Below are 18561 nucleotides of genomic sequence, written 5' to 3'. Positions count from 1 at the left end.
TTCATGAAAATATTTACCCTAAATATGTGGTTTCAGAACAACTGTAGTATGTTCAAGAAGAAGCCACCTATGGATTTGGGGGGCAAATTTTTCTTAGGGTTCCTTAATATGATAGCAGGAAAACAAAAATTTTGACTACCTCTTAAAAGTTATATGAGAATTGAATGAGAGTTCAAATGTATGAAAATATTTTCCAGCAAAGCATACTCAAATAGAAATAGATATTTTCCCATTACTCCTTTGTATTACTAACACAGCATTAATTTTAAGGCTCAAATCCATCCAAGCAGGCAATTGAAGTCTATCCAGGACACAGCTAGAAATCAAATATTTTTCTTCTTAAAACAAATGAATTATTTCATGTCAGGACGACTCTTGGAGCTTATATAACTAATGATGTTGACCAAGAAAGAAAAAAAAAAGTCCATAACTTGCCTTTTGTATTTTGGAGAGGAAAAGGCTTAAGTGGCCAAGTCATTTTGTTTAGAAAAATAACTAGTTTCGTCTAAGTATTTTGCACAGCAGAAAATGATAGCTTTCAAAGAGCAGTAATGGCCAATTAGGAAATACATTTACCATGTTTTGATTTTCTGGTTTTGCCTCCTTACTCTCTCCCATTGACTAAATCATGAATTTGCCGTTAAGGCCCTGCCATAGGAGAAGTTTCTAAGCAATACCAAAACTCATCGACCTCTTTAAAAAACAACAACAACAACAACTTTTTTTGGCCTGCCTTCCTCAGAAAGTATCCAGATAAAATAGTAAAACAGAAAACTAGAGTGGGTTACTATTCACTTGGAATAATTTGATGCTTGAACTAGTGACTATATACAATTAGGAGGCTAGGGCTCTTGGCAGAGAAACTTGTCTTCCGGCATAAGTCAGCAGTGAGGTGACTCAAGGTCAAGCCAATGAGCATCCTTCTAAAGGTCTTATTTTTCTTTTCCCTTTATAAAGCTATCATTCTTCCACCCAGCCTTAAGTAAGATGATTTAGAGTAGACAGAAGAATGAGTTTTATTACAAAATATAGTTTCTTATTTGCCAGGAAATGTGATCCTTGAAAAGACAAAGCACTCTTTTCCAAAGAAAATGAGATTTGCAACCACCTTGCAGCTCTCTGTCTTTACCAATTTAAGAGTTAATGGAAAATAGCTTGAGAATGTACCCATGCAGGGGGCCTAAAAATGCCCTGGTAAATCCCCCTGGTACTCTCGGTTGCTGCTGTATGATATTTCTCCCCTTCAGATATGTCTCTTGACCTTGAATCCCACACCAGGCTTGGAATCTAAATTTCCCTCAGGACAAAGGTTTCGGATCTCCTAGTTCCACCTGATTTGAAGTTCCCCTCCGCCAAGATCAGCAATGTATGAAGACACTTCCATTAACAGTTCTCTTGGCTGACCACTCCCTCACATGTGTCTTGGGACTCAGTCATCCTGGTGGAAATGTCTGTGTGTACATGCAAGAATAAGGGAGCTAGGGAGCTGTGCGCACGTATGTGTACATACATCAACAAATAAAACATCCTCCTACATCAACGAATAAAACAATAACAAAAACTAGAAGCAACCAGAATTTTCACTAATAGTCAAATTGTTTATTAATAAAGCAACATATCCCTACCATAGGATACTATACACCTATTAAAAAAATTGTTTTTTTTAATTTGAGAGAGAGGCAGGGGGAAGAGGGGCAGAGAGAGAGGGAGAGAGAGAGAATCCCAAGCAAGCTCCATGCTCAGCGCAGAGTCCAACATGGGGCTTGATCCCACAAACCATGAGATTTTGACCTGTGCTGAAATCAAGAGTCAGACGCTTAACCCACGGAGCCACCCAGGCACGCCAGGCACTCCAAATCTCCACCACATATATTATTAAGCTAGAATCAGAGCTGTGATATATTCTTAAGGAGAAAAAAACAAGAGAGAGGGAGAGAAACAGGATTGTGAATGTGTATGCACATTTATAACATGGGTGTGTATACAAGCATGGGAACACAGGGAAGTATATGCCCTAAATTTAATATTGATTAACGCCAGACTAAAGAGGAGTCACAGCACACACATATTTAGCTTACCTGACATCAATTGTACGTGTTTCAGTGTTGAGGTAAATACTTGGCAGTAAAGGAAAGTGAAATCATAACTTAAATAGTGTAGAGATTCTGTTATTCCATCCAGTGAGTGGAGGTCCCAAGTGGGGACAAGAGGGGAGTGTGAAAGAGATGGTGTTTCCCTGGGCTGATGTCCTTGGTATATGTCTCTACTGTGAGCATCCCACCCAGCTAAGGGTCCCCAAATGAGCAATCCAGCTAATACTCCTCTGATATCCAGCCAAAAACCAAAAATGGAGTAAACACAGAAACAGCCATGGAGTAAACACTCATTTACTAGTGTTTACTGTGCTAGACTGAGAGACGGTGTAATCAACTCAAACACAGGGCCTTCCTTGGAGATTTGTCAGGGGAATGTTTAAACTTCAACTGTCTGATTTTGTGCTGATGTAGAATCTGTTCTCTGAATAAAATTCAACCCCACTGCACTGATTTTTATCCATGCATTTATGTATTGTTTGACTTTTTGTAGCAGACATGTGTTGTGTTTTAATCAATTTTAAATACAGAGATAACTAAATAGATGGGAAACTTAAAAAACATTTAAATACATAAACAATGCTTGTATTCTCTCTGGCAATTTAATTTCTGGCAACCAGATTTTGAAAAATTACATCTTTGCATAGAAATAATAACCCCATAAAAATAGCTAGGCAAAAAAAGCAGTATATGTTGAATATATAAACAGGTACAGGGAATATACATTCATAACTGGCCACTCGATTACTAGCAAATACACTTAAAGCAAAGACATCCTCCCTTTTGCCTTAGCATAATCTCCTTAGAGATTCTAGGTTTAATAATGATAATAATAGCTCCCATTTAGAATGACAATTACATCGGCTGTTTTATTAGATGCTTCATGTGTATTTTCTCACTTAAATTTTGCAATAACTCCACAGAGTATTAACGATATCCTATTTCAGAGATGAGCAAACTGAGTCTTACAGAATTCACCCAAACTTCTGGAATCCACACAGCAGGTAAACTGGGGTGGAACCCAGCCCTACCATTGTCACCAGTGCAAGTTCTCAACCACTATACAAATGCCCCCATGGCCCTGTTTTAACAGACTTGAGCTTTTTGAATAAAACCACTGCTTCTGATAGGATTATATTTTTTAGCTGCCAAAAAACCCCAAAATGACAGGGGCTGAAAGAAAATTAATTATTTTTATGTGTGAAACACAGTGCAGAGGCAGGCAGTTCAGGACTAGTGTGGCAGCTCCACATTGTCTCCAAAAGTCAGGACTCCTGTCTTGGGGGTGAGCCATCCTCATAGGTGGCCGCCATATTCATCTCTCGATGCAAGGGGGCCGCTGCGACTAGGTGCATTCGAGGCAGGAAGGAGGGTATATGAGCAAAACAAACACCTCCCTGCAAGTCGGCTCCCTTTGGGAGCCCCCACAACATCTCTGTTTACATCTCTTCAACCAGAATTCCATCACACGTCCACACTTAGCTTTCAGAAAGGGGATTCGTTGAAAAAGTGGGAGTTTTAAGAACCAGAGTGATTACTATTGAATCTTAAGTTATTTATGTTCCTCGGATTCAACAAGCCCATCTCCAGTGTCTCCAGAACATTCAGCGATGTTCACTAAATACTCAAAAACTCTCTGAAAGTAAGTTGTTTTGACTTTGTTTTGTATTATGTTGCTTCTCCCATTTTTGTAAGATAAAGGAATGGGTTCTGGGTTCAACCCACCTGAGATCAATGCTTCAGAGTAGATGAAGGAACGGCCAGGAAACTCAGAAATCTCAGTGGAGGTGAGGGTCAGAAGCAGCAATGCACTGAGTGTAAACTCTGCAAATTTGCAGAAATCTTAGGGTTTCCAGTAAAGAAAATGACAAAAAAAAAAAATTCCAGATTCAAAGACTAACCACACACTATTTAGGGCATGGCTCTAGAACCATAAATCAGGGTGAAGACTGCAGGGACAGGAAAGTTCCAGAACCATAAATCAGGGTGAAGTTTGCAGGGACAGGAACACAAAAGTCAACCTCCTGGGACAAAGATAGAAACCAGGGTCAAAAACTTAGACATCCAGTGAGCTGGAATGTTACCCAGTAAGTCTCAGGCTGGAGATGGCCAGGGCTGAGTGCTCAACCTAGCCTGGACACGATGGAGAAGGCACGCTGACTGAGCTGAGATAGTTCCAAAAACTCACTGACAGTCAAAGGAGGAAAGGTGAACATAGACTTAAATCCAGAAGAAGATACAACATGGGAGGAAAATCACTTCTTTGGGAGTCAATATCGTTTGACTGAGTATCAAGCGAGGGTAGAAGAGGGACATCTGACATAAGTAAGCATCCTAACTCCATTGACTCACTAATCACTCCTGCATTTAGCTAGGCAAATAATATTATTATCCCCCATTGATAATATTATTGTCCCTGTTTCTAGATAAGGAAACAGAAGTTGCAAACGTTTGAGTAACTTGCCCACAGTTGGCAAGTGATAATGTCAGGCATCGAATGTAGGTAATTGCTGGGCTATAAGTCACTTTTTATGATCTGGACCAGAAGCGTGGTGTTTCTTATCAGCAGTGGTGTGGGAAAGACTGGGGCCAGGGAAATTAAATCATGAAGATAAGCACTGAAAGGAAGGAAAAGATGCAGCACTGGCATCCTAGATGCAGCACAAGAACAGCCAGGTACTAATGGAGTTGGAACTTCTCTCTCTTGCCATCCACACATTACAGCATTCCTCCTCGTGCATGTCCCAGGACCCCCCAGAGATGCTCACATCCTTGTTCCTGGAACCCATCAATAGGTTACATGGCAAAGGGGATCGTGCCAAGGTGATTAAAATTATGGATCTTGAGGATGTGACAATGGAAGAAACTCAGAAAGACGACATCACGAGAAGGATCTGACACCTCGTTGCTGGTTCTGAGATGTAGAAGTGTACGTGCAAAGACCCAAGAGAGGCCTCTAGGAGCTCAGGAAGACCCCCAGCTGACAGCCAGCAAAGAAACGCGAACTCAGTCCTACAACTACATAAAACTAAACTCTTTCAATGCCGAATGACCAAGAAATGGATTCTTTCTAAGAGTCTCCAAAGGGTAACAGACTTGCCACCAGCTTAGCCCTGGAGACCCTGTGGGACTTCTGACATACAAAACTATAAGAAAATACATGTGTGTCGTTTAAGCCACAAGGTTTGTGGTAATTTGTTATAAGGGCAACAGAAAATGAATACAATGGCAGGAGATGGAATTGAGGAAAATGTCTTACTTCATAACTCCTCAAAATTCTTAGGACAGAGAACACTATCCAAGATCTCTGCTGCTATGGAATTAATCACGTGCCTCCAAACCTTGAGCATCAGGAATCACAAGGTCAGATTCGACAATCTATGTCTGAGTTCCAGAGAGCTGAGAAGCTTTGGGGATTAAGATGTTAAGAGACATGGGCTATCCATTTTAGCATCATGTCTCAAAGTATATGGGAGGCTTCTGAGAACCCTATGAAGGAGGTTTTTACTTTGAAATTTTAAATTTTGTAATATAAATAAACTCACTCCCGTATGTCCCCTTCTCTTTCTGGGGAAATTCTACTTGAAAAATAACCATGGAACTTCTCACATTGACACTACTTGATCTAAACACCATCATGTCATAAATACACTCTTCTAGATTATCAAGGTGTGGGGATGACCTGGTCCCACAACAAGGTATTTCAGTCTCTATCATTGAATTGCAGAGTACTCTACAAATAAAGCAGTACAGATGGGAGAAAGTGAAGATGAAAATCTTTCATTTTTATGTGTCCCTTGAGGCAAGACAGGATGTACTTATCCAACATGGATGAACCTAAAAGAGTAGAACTAAAAAAAACCAAGAGGCTTACATGAAGTGAGTGAGCTAGTGGTGGGGAACTCCTGAATGTGTTCTCCAAAACTAAGGACATGTTAAGACCATGATGAAAACACAAGAAAGGAGGTGATGTGGAAAGTGGGGTCTGTCTGTTCAACACAATCGTTTACCCAATGGGGTGGTAAAGAAGAGGCATGGTCTTACGCGCTTGGTGCCCCATGTGGGGGCACAGAGGGAATATAACGAAGCAACCATGATGGCAAATACCAAGGTGGAGAGGCAGACACAGTCAAAGGAGTGGGCAAGGAAGACAGAATGTGGTTTGAAGAAAGGAAGAGAAGGTGGAAAATGGAAAATGACTAAGAAAGGAAAAACCAAAGAGCCTATTCCACAAAATAGGCTTGGAGGGAATTACACAACTATCCAAGAAAAACACAACTGTGAGGAAAAGCAGATCAAAGAGTCCTAAGACTGACTCTAAAGAGCCAGGAAGTCCAGTTTTCATGAATAATCATATACAATTCTCACACTATTTGGGGCACTCGGGTGGCTCAGTCAGTTGAGTGTCTGACTCTTGATTTCGGCTCAGGTCATGATCTCACAGCTCATGAGTTCGAGCCCCAGACAGTGCAAAGCCTGCCTGAGATGCTTGTTCTCTCTTTCTGTCTCTCTCCCAAAATAAATAAATCAACTAAAAAAAATCTCATACTATTTATTTAGCAATGTAAAAGAAATATCTGTGAGAAAAAAAATGCTACTATTTATATAATAGGGGTATTTCCATGTATTTTAATTACTTTTATATTCAGTTTATATACATGAATCAATGTTTATAAGAATGTTTTATACATAGTATGAATTAGTGTATAAATGCATAATTATGTGGGTATTAAATATATTTATACATAAATATAAAAATTATTCTGAATAATACAATGCAGGATGCAAGGTTCTTTATATCCATAAAGATGTTCCAAAAAAAGAATCTAAATTTCAGAGAAATCAGATGGCTGGCTCAAGGTTAAGGATACAAACAATTTAACCTAAGTTAACAATTCAGACATGATCCATCTAGTTCTAGCTCCACCACCAATAAAGTCCAAATTCATTCAGCTAGCTATAATTCTTCACTTTTACAGCAATTTCAGATTTCAAAGAAGTGTTTTTTCTCTAATAAAGATTTTTAGCCATTGATTAGGAGTCATCTGGTTCTTTTTCCTGACCCTCATTCCACCAGTTCTATCACACTTCCAGTCACTGATTTATCATTTTACTCATCCGTGGGTACTAAAGCATGTTGACTGTACCTTCAATAGTCTTTAAAATTCATCATAGTTTTGGGGCGTCTGGGTGGCTCAGTCAGTGAAGCATTCGACTTCGGCTTAGATCATGATCTCGCGGTTTGTGAGTTCAAGCCCTGCGTCAGGCTCTGTGCTGACAGCTCAGAGCCTGGAGCCTGCTTCAGATTCTGTGTCTCCCTCTCTCTTTGCCCCTCCCCTGCTCACTCTCCGTCTTTGTCTTTCAATAATAAATAAAGGTTAAAAAAATTTTTTTTAATTTAATAAGAAAAATTTTTAAAAAATCATCATAGTTCTTATTCTCACTCCCTTGGGCTACAGTTTAAATAGTATCTAAATGGAGTTCCTCCCCATCAAGTGTCTACCCCAACTTGCCGTGCCCTCAGACAGCCTGTTAATTTTCACGGGTCAGAGTACTAACCATTGCTCCCATGTTCAAACTACATCATGGCTCCTATATGCAGCTTAATTAAGCACAGACTTCACATTCAGGTTCAGAGCTCTCAAACAGTATGTCCTAGTGTAACTCAAAATATCTTCCAGTAGTTTCCCCACAGCCCTAAGATCCAGCCAAAGCTAAACCTAGAAACCTCACTAGTTCCCAAGCACACCCACATGCTTTTATGCCTCTAAACCACTGCTTGAATTTTTCTTCCCTGAGAATTCCAATAGTCGACCTTTTGGACTAAAAACCTCCCTGTACACAGGGGCGCCTGGGTGGCGCAGTCGGTTAAGCGTCCGACTTCAGCCAGGTCACGATCTCGCGGTCCGTGAGTTCGAGCCCCGCGTCGGGCTCTGGGCTGATGGCTCAGAGCCTGGAGCCTGTTTCCGATTCTATGTCTCCCTCTCTCTCTGCCCCTCCCCCGTTCATACTCTGTCTCTCTCTGTCCCAAAAATAAATAAATGTTGAAAAAAAAAATTAAAAAAAAAAAAAAAAAAACCTCCCTGTACACAAAGATTTATGTCAAAAGCTACCTCTTTCTCAAGTGTTTTAACCACAATATTTAATTCCTGTTTCAATAGAACTCTCACAGAAATTTATAGAAAGTATATTCTGCATTGCATTACAAGTATTTGGTATTTCTTTTCATCTCCCTATTCAATGGGAAGTTGTCATATTTTCCACATCTTTTTTTTTTTTTTTGCTACGATGAATAACGCTGTTCTAAGCATTTGCGTCAACTTTTTTTTTTAATGTTTATTTATTTTTAAGAGACAGACACAGTGTGAGTGGGGGAGGGGCAGAGAGAGAGAGGGAGACACAGAATCCGAAGCAGCTCCAGCTCTGAGCTGTCAGCACAGAGCCCAATGTGGGGCTCCAACTCACAGACTGCGAGATCATGACTTGAGCCAAAGTCAGACGCTTAACCAACCGAGCCCCTCTTTTCCACATCTTTATACCCCCTTCAACAGCAGAGGATCTAGTAAATATACAGCACTCCATAAGTATTTGGTAAATTCAGTTCAATTAGTTCTTCCCAGTTACTAAAACTGAAACTCATTTAAGTGATACATTTCAAAAATGATTCGAATAGATTAAAAAAAACCAACAACAATATTTTAGGTCTGTCTGGGTGGCTCAGTTGGTTAAGCTTCCAACTCCTGATTTGGGCACAGGTCATGATCCTATAGTTCCTGAGACTGAGCTCCATACAGACAGCACAGAGCCTGTTTGAGATTCTCCCTTTCCCTCTCTCTCTGCCCCTCCCCTGCTTGCTCTCTCTCTCTCTCTCTCTCTCAAAATAAATAAATAAACTTAAAAAAAACAATATTTTATTTAAGTGTAATCATACTTGTTCAGGGGATTATTCAGAGATGCTCTCAAATACTAGCTGAAAGTTTGTTTTTACAAAATCAAACATTTTACTCTTCTCAAAGAAATAGCCCACCCAAATCAGTTTACTTCTCATTTGACTGTGACACACACAGGAACAACTTCTGAGCCAGACCTTTACACTACAGAAGTCCAAGGAAGATTCATGGGCCACGAACAAGTGGAAACTGGAAGAAATAAACCACTTATGACAGTATACACATAATCACTTTCAAGCAGGCTCAAACTAAAATAAGTATCTTTCTTATGATTCACAGTATAAAAATCCCAAAGGACTTAACTTTCAAAGGGCATGGTGTATCTAATACAGCTGCTCTGAGGCTTGGCCAAAATAGCTATCCTTGCTCGACCTTTTGAGCTTTGGATCAATAACAGGCCCAGGCTACATGACAAAAACCAAACTGCTCTCACTGCATCAAATGTCCAACAAAGACAAAGCCAGGCTATCTAGCTACCCATCTACCTATGCATCTATCTATCCATACGAGTTCACATTTTGCGCGTCACTATAATAATATTACATTATAGACATCCACACACATTTATACGTACTGAGCACTTTGTGCAAAACACTATTCTAAGTATTTTACATGTGTTAATGCTCACAACAATCCTGTAAAGTAGGCAATGTTATCACTCGCATTTCGCAGATGAAGAAATCAAAGCTCAGAAAGTGTAAGGAATTGCCAAAGTTCACACAGCTATTAAGTGGTGGGGCTGAGATCGGCCTCCTGAACTCTTTCCCCCAGAGCCCAGAGCATTAACGACTCAGTGATACACTACCAGGAGCAGGATTTTCTTTTCTTCAAAAGGGTTGGGGGAGGTCTCTGAAAGCTACTCTATTTCTGGAAAGCACCATAGAGGTAAAGGCCCAGGTGCACATAAAAACATAAAAGGCAACTTGCTATGTTTCTATCTTACTCGCTATAATATAGGAACTTGTTCTTGAAGACGGAATTGAAAAGCTCAATTTGAAGCACAGAACAAGGGACGCAAGCTGGTGAGCACCTCGAAGGTGCTGTGTGTAAAGATCTCATTCGCCTGGGAGATGTATTCAGAGCATTTGCGGGCACAGATTCTCACCAGGCCCAGGAGAGCAGGCCTCAATGGGCATCAGTCACAAAGGTGAGAAATGCCAATGAACACAGTTATCTCATTCAGCCTTGAAATAAAGAGAAGCATTTTGCCTCCAGGGGAACACACATGTATGCAAACAAAACCACGCATGATTCAGTGCTGTTCGTATCAGGGAGGAAAGAATGCAGTGAGATGTTATAAGGAAACAACACATCACTTTCCACAGGAGATCAACAGGAACACTACATACCATAGCATTCCCTCTGCATAGTTTTGCAGAAAGGACCCAGATAAGCTTCTTCAATAGGGAACTTTTATCTGAGGACACCTGTAACTAGTTTCACCCGTTCAAGACTGCATCTTTCTTCTTACGTTTCCAATGAAAAAATGTGTTCAGAACCCGTGATACTGAAGAGGCCTTGCCAGAGGCAATACAAGCCAGAGAAGTCAGGTAACAGTGGAATTTGGAACGAAATATTAGACAATACTTAGCTTTCATTCCAAAGGGCTGTTCTCAATAATACAGCAGCTTGTGGAATGACAAAGTTAGAGTAACAAGCTGTGGCATTCAGTACCTTTGAAGGGCTGAGCCACAGCCTTCACAGGGTAAACAAAGCCACATAGAAGCACCTGTTCTCCTCCAAATGACTTACATGACTACTTTTCCATTGTGCGTCTTAAGTATTCTCACTATGCACTTCTGGGCCCAGGTGCCAAGCAAAAAACCATTTTGCTATAAACTCACTCTTCATCACTGTTAGTGTTGGACTCTTCACTACATTGTGGGTAAAATACGTTGTGATTTTTTTCCCCCACAAACTTGCCAAACCCTGGTTAGAATCCATTGTGTTGTCCTTTTACTAACAGAGGAGCGTCTGTATCATTCACAGCCACCCAACAGAAGTTCTGGTCCTAAGTCAATGAATGGCCCTAAGTAAATGTGAAAGTGGTATAGGCTGGGGGGGGGGGGGGGGGGGGGTTCTCTATGAAGAGATAGCTTGACCCATTCCAATATCACAACCTGAATCACTCCTTAAAAATGTACAAGAGCAATGAATTTATTTTGACTCCACTCCTTCCAAAATACCAAGCTTCACTGCAGCTGAAAAACCCAAGCGGCTAAAACAACACAAAAGCAATCGCTTCTAAGTAGATTTGGGTCTGCTTATTTTTTCCCTTGTTACACTCTTCTGATATGCACTTCCCTCTGGGAACTATACCCTAAGAGGAAGAAGGCAAATCAGAGTTCAAAGACACAACCTACCGCGGCTGGATTTTAGGAAGGTAATATTCCCCCTGCGTTTCCTTGGTAAAAATAAAATACCGGTTTATGTTCTGCAAATATGATTAACATACGCGATTGGGGTGGAGGAACCCACCAGCTTAACTCCGTTGGTGAGGAAGTTTGGAGATTTAAGTGTGTAATAAGGAACTAAAATAGAGGCAAGCTAGAGTTATAATCAAGTGAGTGAATCTTACCAAAATTAGTTCTACTTAAGTTTGGACCCTGAGGCGTAGGAAAGTATTGAGACACGTGATTCCAGAGTGGAGGAGCGTTAGGAGGACCCGCGCGCGCGAAGTCAGTCACCTCCTGGAGAGCTGTCTTAGGGGCCCCCTCCCGCCGGCTCTCCCCGAAAAGTGGCAGAAACCCCTGCGGGGAGTGCGCCCCCGGCGCCCTCGGTAAGCCGGCCCCCCCTTACCTGCGCAAGTGCTCCCGTCGTACGTCTCGCACACCCACTCGTGGCACTCGCACAGGGGCCCGAAGAACACGCCGGGCTCGCTCACGTGACAGATGCAGACCCCGCAGTCGCACCGGCCGCGGCCATGGCACAGAGCGCCCCCTGGGGGCTGCCCGGGCGCGCGGCACCGGCGCTCCGATTCGGCCCGGGACAGCCTGCACGCGGCACCCGGCCCAATTCTGCAAGGGCGACAAACCACAGCAGGGCCATGGTCAAGAGCAGACACAGCCCCTTCTGCTCTGAGCCCACGTTCCCCCCAACCACCCTTTTGGCGACGTTCAACTTCACAGAAAGGAAGTCTGAGGTTCCACATTTCTCCGGGGCCAAGCGAGCACCAGCCATGGGGCCATCACAAGAGAATGACCCAAACGTTGAGGGGTAACCTGCACACCTAGGAACAGGACCGCCTTCCAAGTGGACAGAGGTGGTCCAGCCCTGCCTCTTGATGGCTTGGCACAGAATCTTATATGCACATTTTGATTAAATGCAAATGAATGCAAAGCATGACATTTGGATGACTTTTCAGTACACTTTAAAAAGTCCCATTGCTGGGACACCTGGGTGGCGCAGTGGGTTAAGTGTCAGACTTCAGCTCAGGTCATGATCTCACCGCTTGTGGGTTGGAACCCTCACCCGGCTCTGTGCTGACAGTTCAGAGCCTGGAGCCGGCTTCAGATTCTGTGTCTCTGGCTCTCTCTGCCCCTCCCCACTTGCTCTCTCTCTCTCTCTCTCTCTCTCTCTCAAAAATACATAAACATTAAAAGAAATTGTAATAAATAAATAAAAGAAAAAGTCCCATTGCTATCTGATGGACAGGAGCAGCCTTTTATGAAAAAGAAGACAGGGATATGTAGGAAGAGCTAATAGATGTTATGATAGTGTAGGACATATTTTCCTAGTTGCATTAAGCAGTGCTTATAAACTTTAAAAAAGTTTAGTTATTATCATGTGCCTCAAAGACCCTTTCAAAAGGCAATACAATAATGTAATGCAGACCCTGTGAAATAATTCTGCCTTATAGGCTATGAGCACACACAGGTAGGTACACAGGATTTCCTCAATCTCACGGCAGAAGTTCCTCCCGCTATGTACTAAACTAGGAGGAGATTATATATTTATATTTATTCACTGTATTTTTCCGAAGGAAAAGTAAAAGGACAGACGCGAAGCAACACACAGTGCAGACATATAAGGAATAAGAACAGGTTGGAAAGAGTTTACCCCGTGGCCAACTTTCTAACTGCTCTTGGCTTTGGGCAGCCATCCTGCAAACTCGAAGCCCTGCCACACAAAGCAAGGCAGGTCAGTCTCAGAGAACAACAAACCAAACTTACCTCAGAGATGGCGAGAAGCTCTGAGGAACAGCTGACAGCCCCGCGAAGAGAAGGGAGGAGGCCAGCAGCAAGAAGTTCCTGATGGCTGCAGGACGCATGCTGAGCTCCGGGGCTGTGCAGGCGAGCTGCGCTCCTGCAGGGTGGGGCTCCCGGTGTGTGGGGGGCTGGGGGGGGGGCGCTCGGGGCGGGGGGCGGGGGGTGGGGAGAGGTGCCACCAGCGCAGACCGTCCCGCAGACGGACACACAGACACCAGACACCGGGACGCGCGGGTCGGGCCTCTACCAGGAGGGGCGAGTGCCTTGATGAGCTGCCTGCCTGTGAGGATTTGGGCAGCGGCACCGCTCTGGGCGGGGTGCTGGTACCAAACCCCTCAAGTGCGGAGTCTAGGCAGAGGAGTAATTAGAAACAGTTGTACAAGCAGATGGTTTATTTTGACATTAAAAAAAAAAAAAAAAACTGTCCTGTTCACAGATTTAGGAAAATCATTTCTTTCTTCAGTGCAGGCCCCAGAGATGCGGAGTATTTGGGCTGGTTGGTATTCAAGGGACAGATAAAATAGTCCCTTAGATGTGAAAGGGGGGAAGGGGAGGGCTAGTGACGTCAGCGTGAGCACTTAGTAGGGAATTATTTCCCCCAAGGGCTTTTTCAGAAGGTGTGTTATTTGGGGTATGAGTTCTAGGGGGCCAGCGCAATGGACGAATATAACTTTTTCTTGTACTTTTTACTCTTTGTTTTAAGTGATGGGTTTTTCATTTCTTAAGCCTTTAACAAGTATGTCATGATTCTGGGTGTTTGGGCCAGTAACTTATCACACCACATTTTTTCTTGTCTTGGACGGTTCAGATCTTAGTCGTCCCAAATTCACCCCATTTCTCCTCCTCCCCCCTGCACCGAGTAGGAAGAAACAAAATAAAATGTGAGATTCTGGCATCAACTGCAGTGAAATATCAGTGTCACTTATGAAGCACCTACTATGTGCCAGTCCCTTAGTATATTTTATCTCCAATGTCAACAATAACCACTCATTCGTATACTCATTTGGCAAGCCCAGGTTCAGCATCTATCAAGTACCAGGCTCCGTGCCAGAGAATTAAAGAGGCATAATCCCTGTGCTTGGAATCCAGTGGGCCAGTGGACATTAATCAAACTAAAGCAAATATAAAAGACAAAGTGCAATGAAAAAAGAGTGCAGTTCCCTCCAGAGTAGCTGGAGGTGCCTGACCTAATCAAGATGGTGGCATTTGAGCTAAAGGATGAGGGCTGAAGAGAAGAAAATTGGGTGGGAATGGGGAAGGGGTGGAAGAGGGGGAGAAGCGTTCTTATCCCCATAATCAAGCTCAAGAAACCAAGAGCAAAAAATGACCTCTTGCTCAAAAGTGACTGACTTGCTCAGATTCCTGCAGGAAGTTATAGTGGGGGCTCCAGCTGAAATCTGGGAACTCAAAGCCCATACACTGTCCTCTACACTGTGTGGTCACCTGGGGAATGTAGTAGAGGGTGGCATGAAAGGGTAGAAAATGTTCTTTCTTAGGTCTAAGCAGAGCACTTCAGAGGCAGTGGCTCCTCACCAACTAGAACCATCCAAGCTACTATTGTGTGGCCTTAACATCCAGATAAGCTGTAACAGGATGGGATATCTCCCTGTTATTTACATGACTACCCCCAGCATTTGCTTTCTGAGGCAAGAAGGCAAAGAAGTTCCTCCATTGAGAGCCTACCCCTTTTCTCCTGTCTCCCCAATCTCTCTCTCACCAGGAGGGGTCTGGGCCACAACAGTAACCCACACAGCTAAGCCTTCTCCAAATGGCTGACCCTTTGTCAACCCTTAAGCCCAGGCACGTGCACACTGGTGAGGGGATCTGCCATCAGGAGGACGCACTGGGGAAGGGTGTACATGGGTCAGAAAGTGGTCTAGACAGGGAATTCTGGAGTCCTGGGTACTAAGAGTGTGGTTAAGAGGGAGTGACATAGGCTATAGGTTGGTAAGTTCCCTGGGTCACATGAACTACTCATCCTGGGGGTGGGGGGTGAAGGGTTGCATTTGGAGGAGAGACACTAAACAAGAGACACTAAAATCCTTCCTTTGAAAGGAGTCACTAAACAAGCCATTCTCAAAGTATGATCTGTGAACCAGCAGCATCGGCAGCACCTGGGAACTTGTTAGAAATGCAAGTTCTCGGGCCCAACCCCAGACCTACTGAATCACAGGGTGCCTTTAAAAATATTCTGAGAAATTTATCTGAGAAGGCTTGCAAAGCTCAGGGCCCAGGGCTGGGGCCACAGATGCCTAGATCTAAGGGTGGATTTACACTCACTCCTGGTTCCACTTCCAGAATTGTATCCCCTCTCAGCCACGTGGAACACTATGAGGATGTAGGAACAGGCTCTCCTGCCAACATCTAAAAACCTTGGTGACTCAGAGAATATGGGAAGAGTAGAAGAGAAGCATCAATTCCAAAGCCTGACTAGGAATTTGCAGTGAAAACATGGAACTTGTAACAAATGAGTCATGTGTTACTTTCTGCGTCTTTTCTGAGAGGGAAAAGAAGAATCACTGTGAAATACGGACCTGATGTTTGAACATTTCGTTCATGAATTAGGGCAATTCTTTTACCCTGTGGTATTTTCATACAGTGTGGTGTGCAGTGAGGAATATCATCGTTAAGAGTGTGCAGCCATGAAGATCGGAGGTGCTAGGTGACAGAAAGCATTTAAATGTTCAGATCATTATATTACTGTGACTCAGAAATAATACTCCCAGCAAGTTGAAATAGTTACATTGTGGCTGCCTTAGTGACTCAGTAGAAAGCCTTGGGCCCACAGAAACTCTGGCGAAATAAAAAGAATAACTTAAAAATTTCTCCCTCTAGTAAACTTGTGTTTTTTTCTGCTGAAGTTATAAATGCCTTGGAAATGTCTACTTCTCCCTTCTCCCTGTTTGCAGAAACCTCAACAGCATTCATCCTAATGAGGGCAGATGTATTGCCCAATTCCTGCCTGCAGGGCCTTGAGTTTCTCTCTGACCTTGCAGACCTTGGGGCAGTGCTAGGGGAAAAGCGGTGGTTTGGATGCGCAGTGGAGGGTGCCTGAGTTGGATGCTGGGAGGAGAACTCCTTGCACCTGGAACCCAGTTCAAAGGGACTGAAAATGTATTAGTCCTTGAACAGAGTCCTTGAGTCCTCAGGTCACAAAATCATAGAATCTCAGGGTTCAAGCGTTTTTTTTTTAAAGACAGGATGGTTCAAAATTAATTTTTTGATGATGTACAACACGTGACAAATGATTGGATAGACTCAGAAGAAAACAGAAGTTAAAGAGAACGCATCTCCCTCTGATTTCAGCTCTGAAGTTCTCAACGTTTGCTTTCAAATCTACTCCAAGAGGTCATTTAAAATAATATCCTGGGGGTGCCTATATGGCTCGGTCTGTTAAGCGTCTGAGTTTGGCTCGGGTCATGAGCTCACGGTTTATGGGTTCGAGTCCCACGTTGGGCTCTGTGCTGACAGCTCAGAGCCTGGAGCCTGTTTCAGATTCTGTGTCTCCCTCTCTCTCTCTGCCAGCTCCCCAACCCCTGCTCATGCTCTGTCTCCTTCAAAAATACATAAACATTAAAAATTCTTTTTAACAAAATAACATCCTGGCCATAAGCCTTGCTACAAAACAGTTTAAGATCTAATGTGTGTGTTCTGAAGTCCCACCACCTGTCTACATACACCCCAAATAATTCTACGCTCCTCAAGATCAACATTCTCGCTTCCATCACCTCTTCCTTGCATGTTACAACTTCAAACCCTCCATAGTCTGATTTCCTGAGTGCTTTTACTGTATCTGGTGTGGATGCTTCTGTAAAGTGTGACCATAAAGTAGGTGTAGTCTGACGTGTGTGGAACTTCTGTTTCATAAAACGGCCCCCAAACACAGAGAGCAAGGAGAGACCGAGAAAGAAGAAGGCCACTCCATGTTGGCAGGTGGCAGGTGTGATAAGCAAAAGAACTTACTTACAAGGCTTATCTTGGGGAGCCACGGGACAAGTAGAACTCCATACCCGCCTGCCACAATCTTAAGTGTTTATACAGAGGCCTTAACTGTGTTCAGTCACGTATGCCATCCAGATGGTCTCACCAACACATTGCTCTCTCGAGTCTGTGTCCTTGAAAACGATTCCTACTGTGGGAACAGTGGACAAAACGTACATTCCAAGGACAGGAAAGGGGGTGACAAGCATTTGATTTTATGCACCCGGCTTGTGGGTCTACCGGCAGTCATGTCCTCTCCATGACCTTTTCCAACAGGAACAGATTGGTGCTTTCAACATCCTTACTTCATATGCTATATTTCTACTAATGAACTGAAGATTAACTTCTTCACTATCTCATCATTCCAATCATGTGCTTGTACAAGTGTATTTTCTTCCAAATATAAGTTGATGTTTACTTTATTAAATTTTACCTGGGCTTAGCTCTTTCATGGAGATTTTATCCAAAGTCATTATGGCTGCTGTTTTCATATTTCTCTCACCCTTTTAACAGTAAGTATGATGAGCATACTTCCCCCATCTTCATCCACATAATTACTAACGTAGTTGAAAAAAATGGGTGAAGGACCAAACGTAGGTGAGACTTTTCTTCAAGACAATAGCAGTGCCCTAACTGACATATATTTGGACAGGCAATCTAACCTCTTGTTAGTGTACTGAGTTGTCTGGAATCAGCCCATGTCTTTGTTTTGTTCACAAAAATATTATGACAGATCCCATCAGTTAGTTTACTAGGGAAAACTGGGGTTTTCCATACCTTTTCTGCCAGCACCGAAAAGTGTGCCCAAGACATGTTATACACTCAATACCTATGGGAGGTATACACAAATTAAAAGACTCAAAATATGTGAACTAGATCTATGAGTCAGCAATGATGCTGGGGATATAGTGGACTCTGGATCAGCTGTCAGATGACATTTGTGAACTCCTGCCACCAGACAGGTACAACATGAATCTGAATAACACCAGGTCCTTTTCATATGTGCCTAGGTTTATTAATTATACCAGTTTTTACCTAATTCCTATAGCCATAGTTCAGAGAGTTACTTTGATTCCTCTCTACAATTCATGTGGATTATCCAGTAAGCCCCTGAATCGTGTTGATTCTGCTTCTTGGTAATCTAACCTCCTCCTTCAACATCTTTACCTTTATTTTTGCTTTTATCTTGTATAATGTGGCCATAGCCTCCCAGCTGGCCTCTCCAGTCTCATCCTTTTGTGTCTACCCTTAGCCAATGCCCTTAGGAGATTCTTCTAACATACAAATTTTATCACCTCTATTTCTTATTGAAAAATATTTCAATGGTTC

The 18561-nt window shown here is 42.8% G+C and overlaps 1 protein-coding gene across 2 annotated transcripts in view; it reads right to left on the bottom strand.

Moving 5' to 3' along the window:
- ITGBL1 (integrin subunit beta like 1) overlaps nt 1–13578 on the bottom strand; it is a 207715-nt gene extending 194137 nt beyond the window's left edge. Inside the window, exons 1-2 of one of the 2 annotated variants that reach the window (XM_045481418.1) lie at nt 13216–13578; nt 11843–12060 (exon numbers count right to left, since the gene is read on the bottom strand). In XM_045481418.1, coding sequence (XP_045337374.1) covers nt 11843–12060; nt 13216–13313 — 316 coding nt within the window. In that variant the 5' untranslated portion in view covers nt 13314–13578. The remainder of the gene's footprint in view (nt 1–11842; nt 12061–13215) is intronic. The other variant, XM_045481408.1, reaches the window with a different exon arrangement.
- Nucleotides 13579–18561: the final 4983 nt, after the last annotated feature.

Source organism: Leopardus geoffroyi, chromosome A1 (assembly GCF_018350155.1).
Source record: "Leopardus geoffroyi isolate Oge1 chromosome A1, O.geoffroyi_Oge1_pat1.0, whole genome shotgun sequence".
NCBI lineage: Eukaryota > Metazoa > Chordata > Mammalia > Carnivora > Felidae > Leopardus > Leopardus geoffroyi.
The sequence above is the reverse complement of the archived record's forward strand: the minus strand, read 5'-3'. Positions and strand labels throughout refer to the sequence as shown.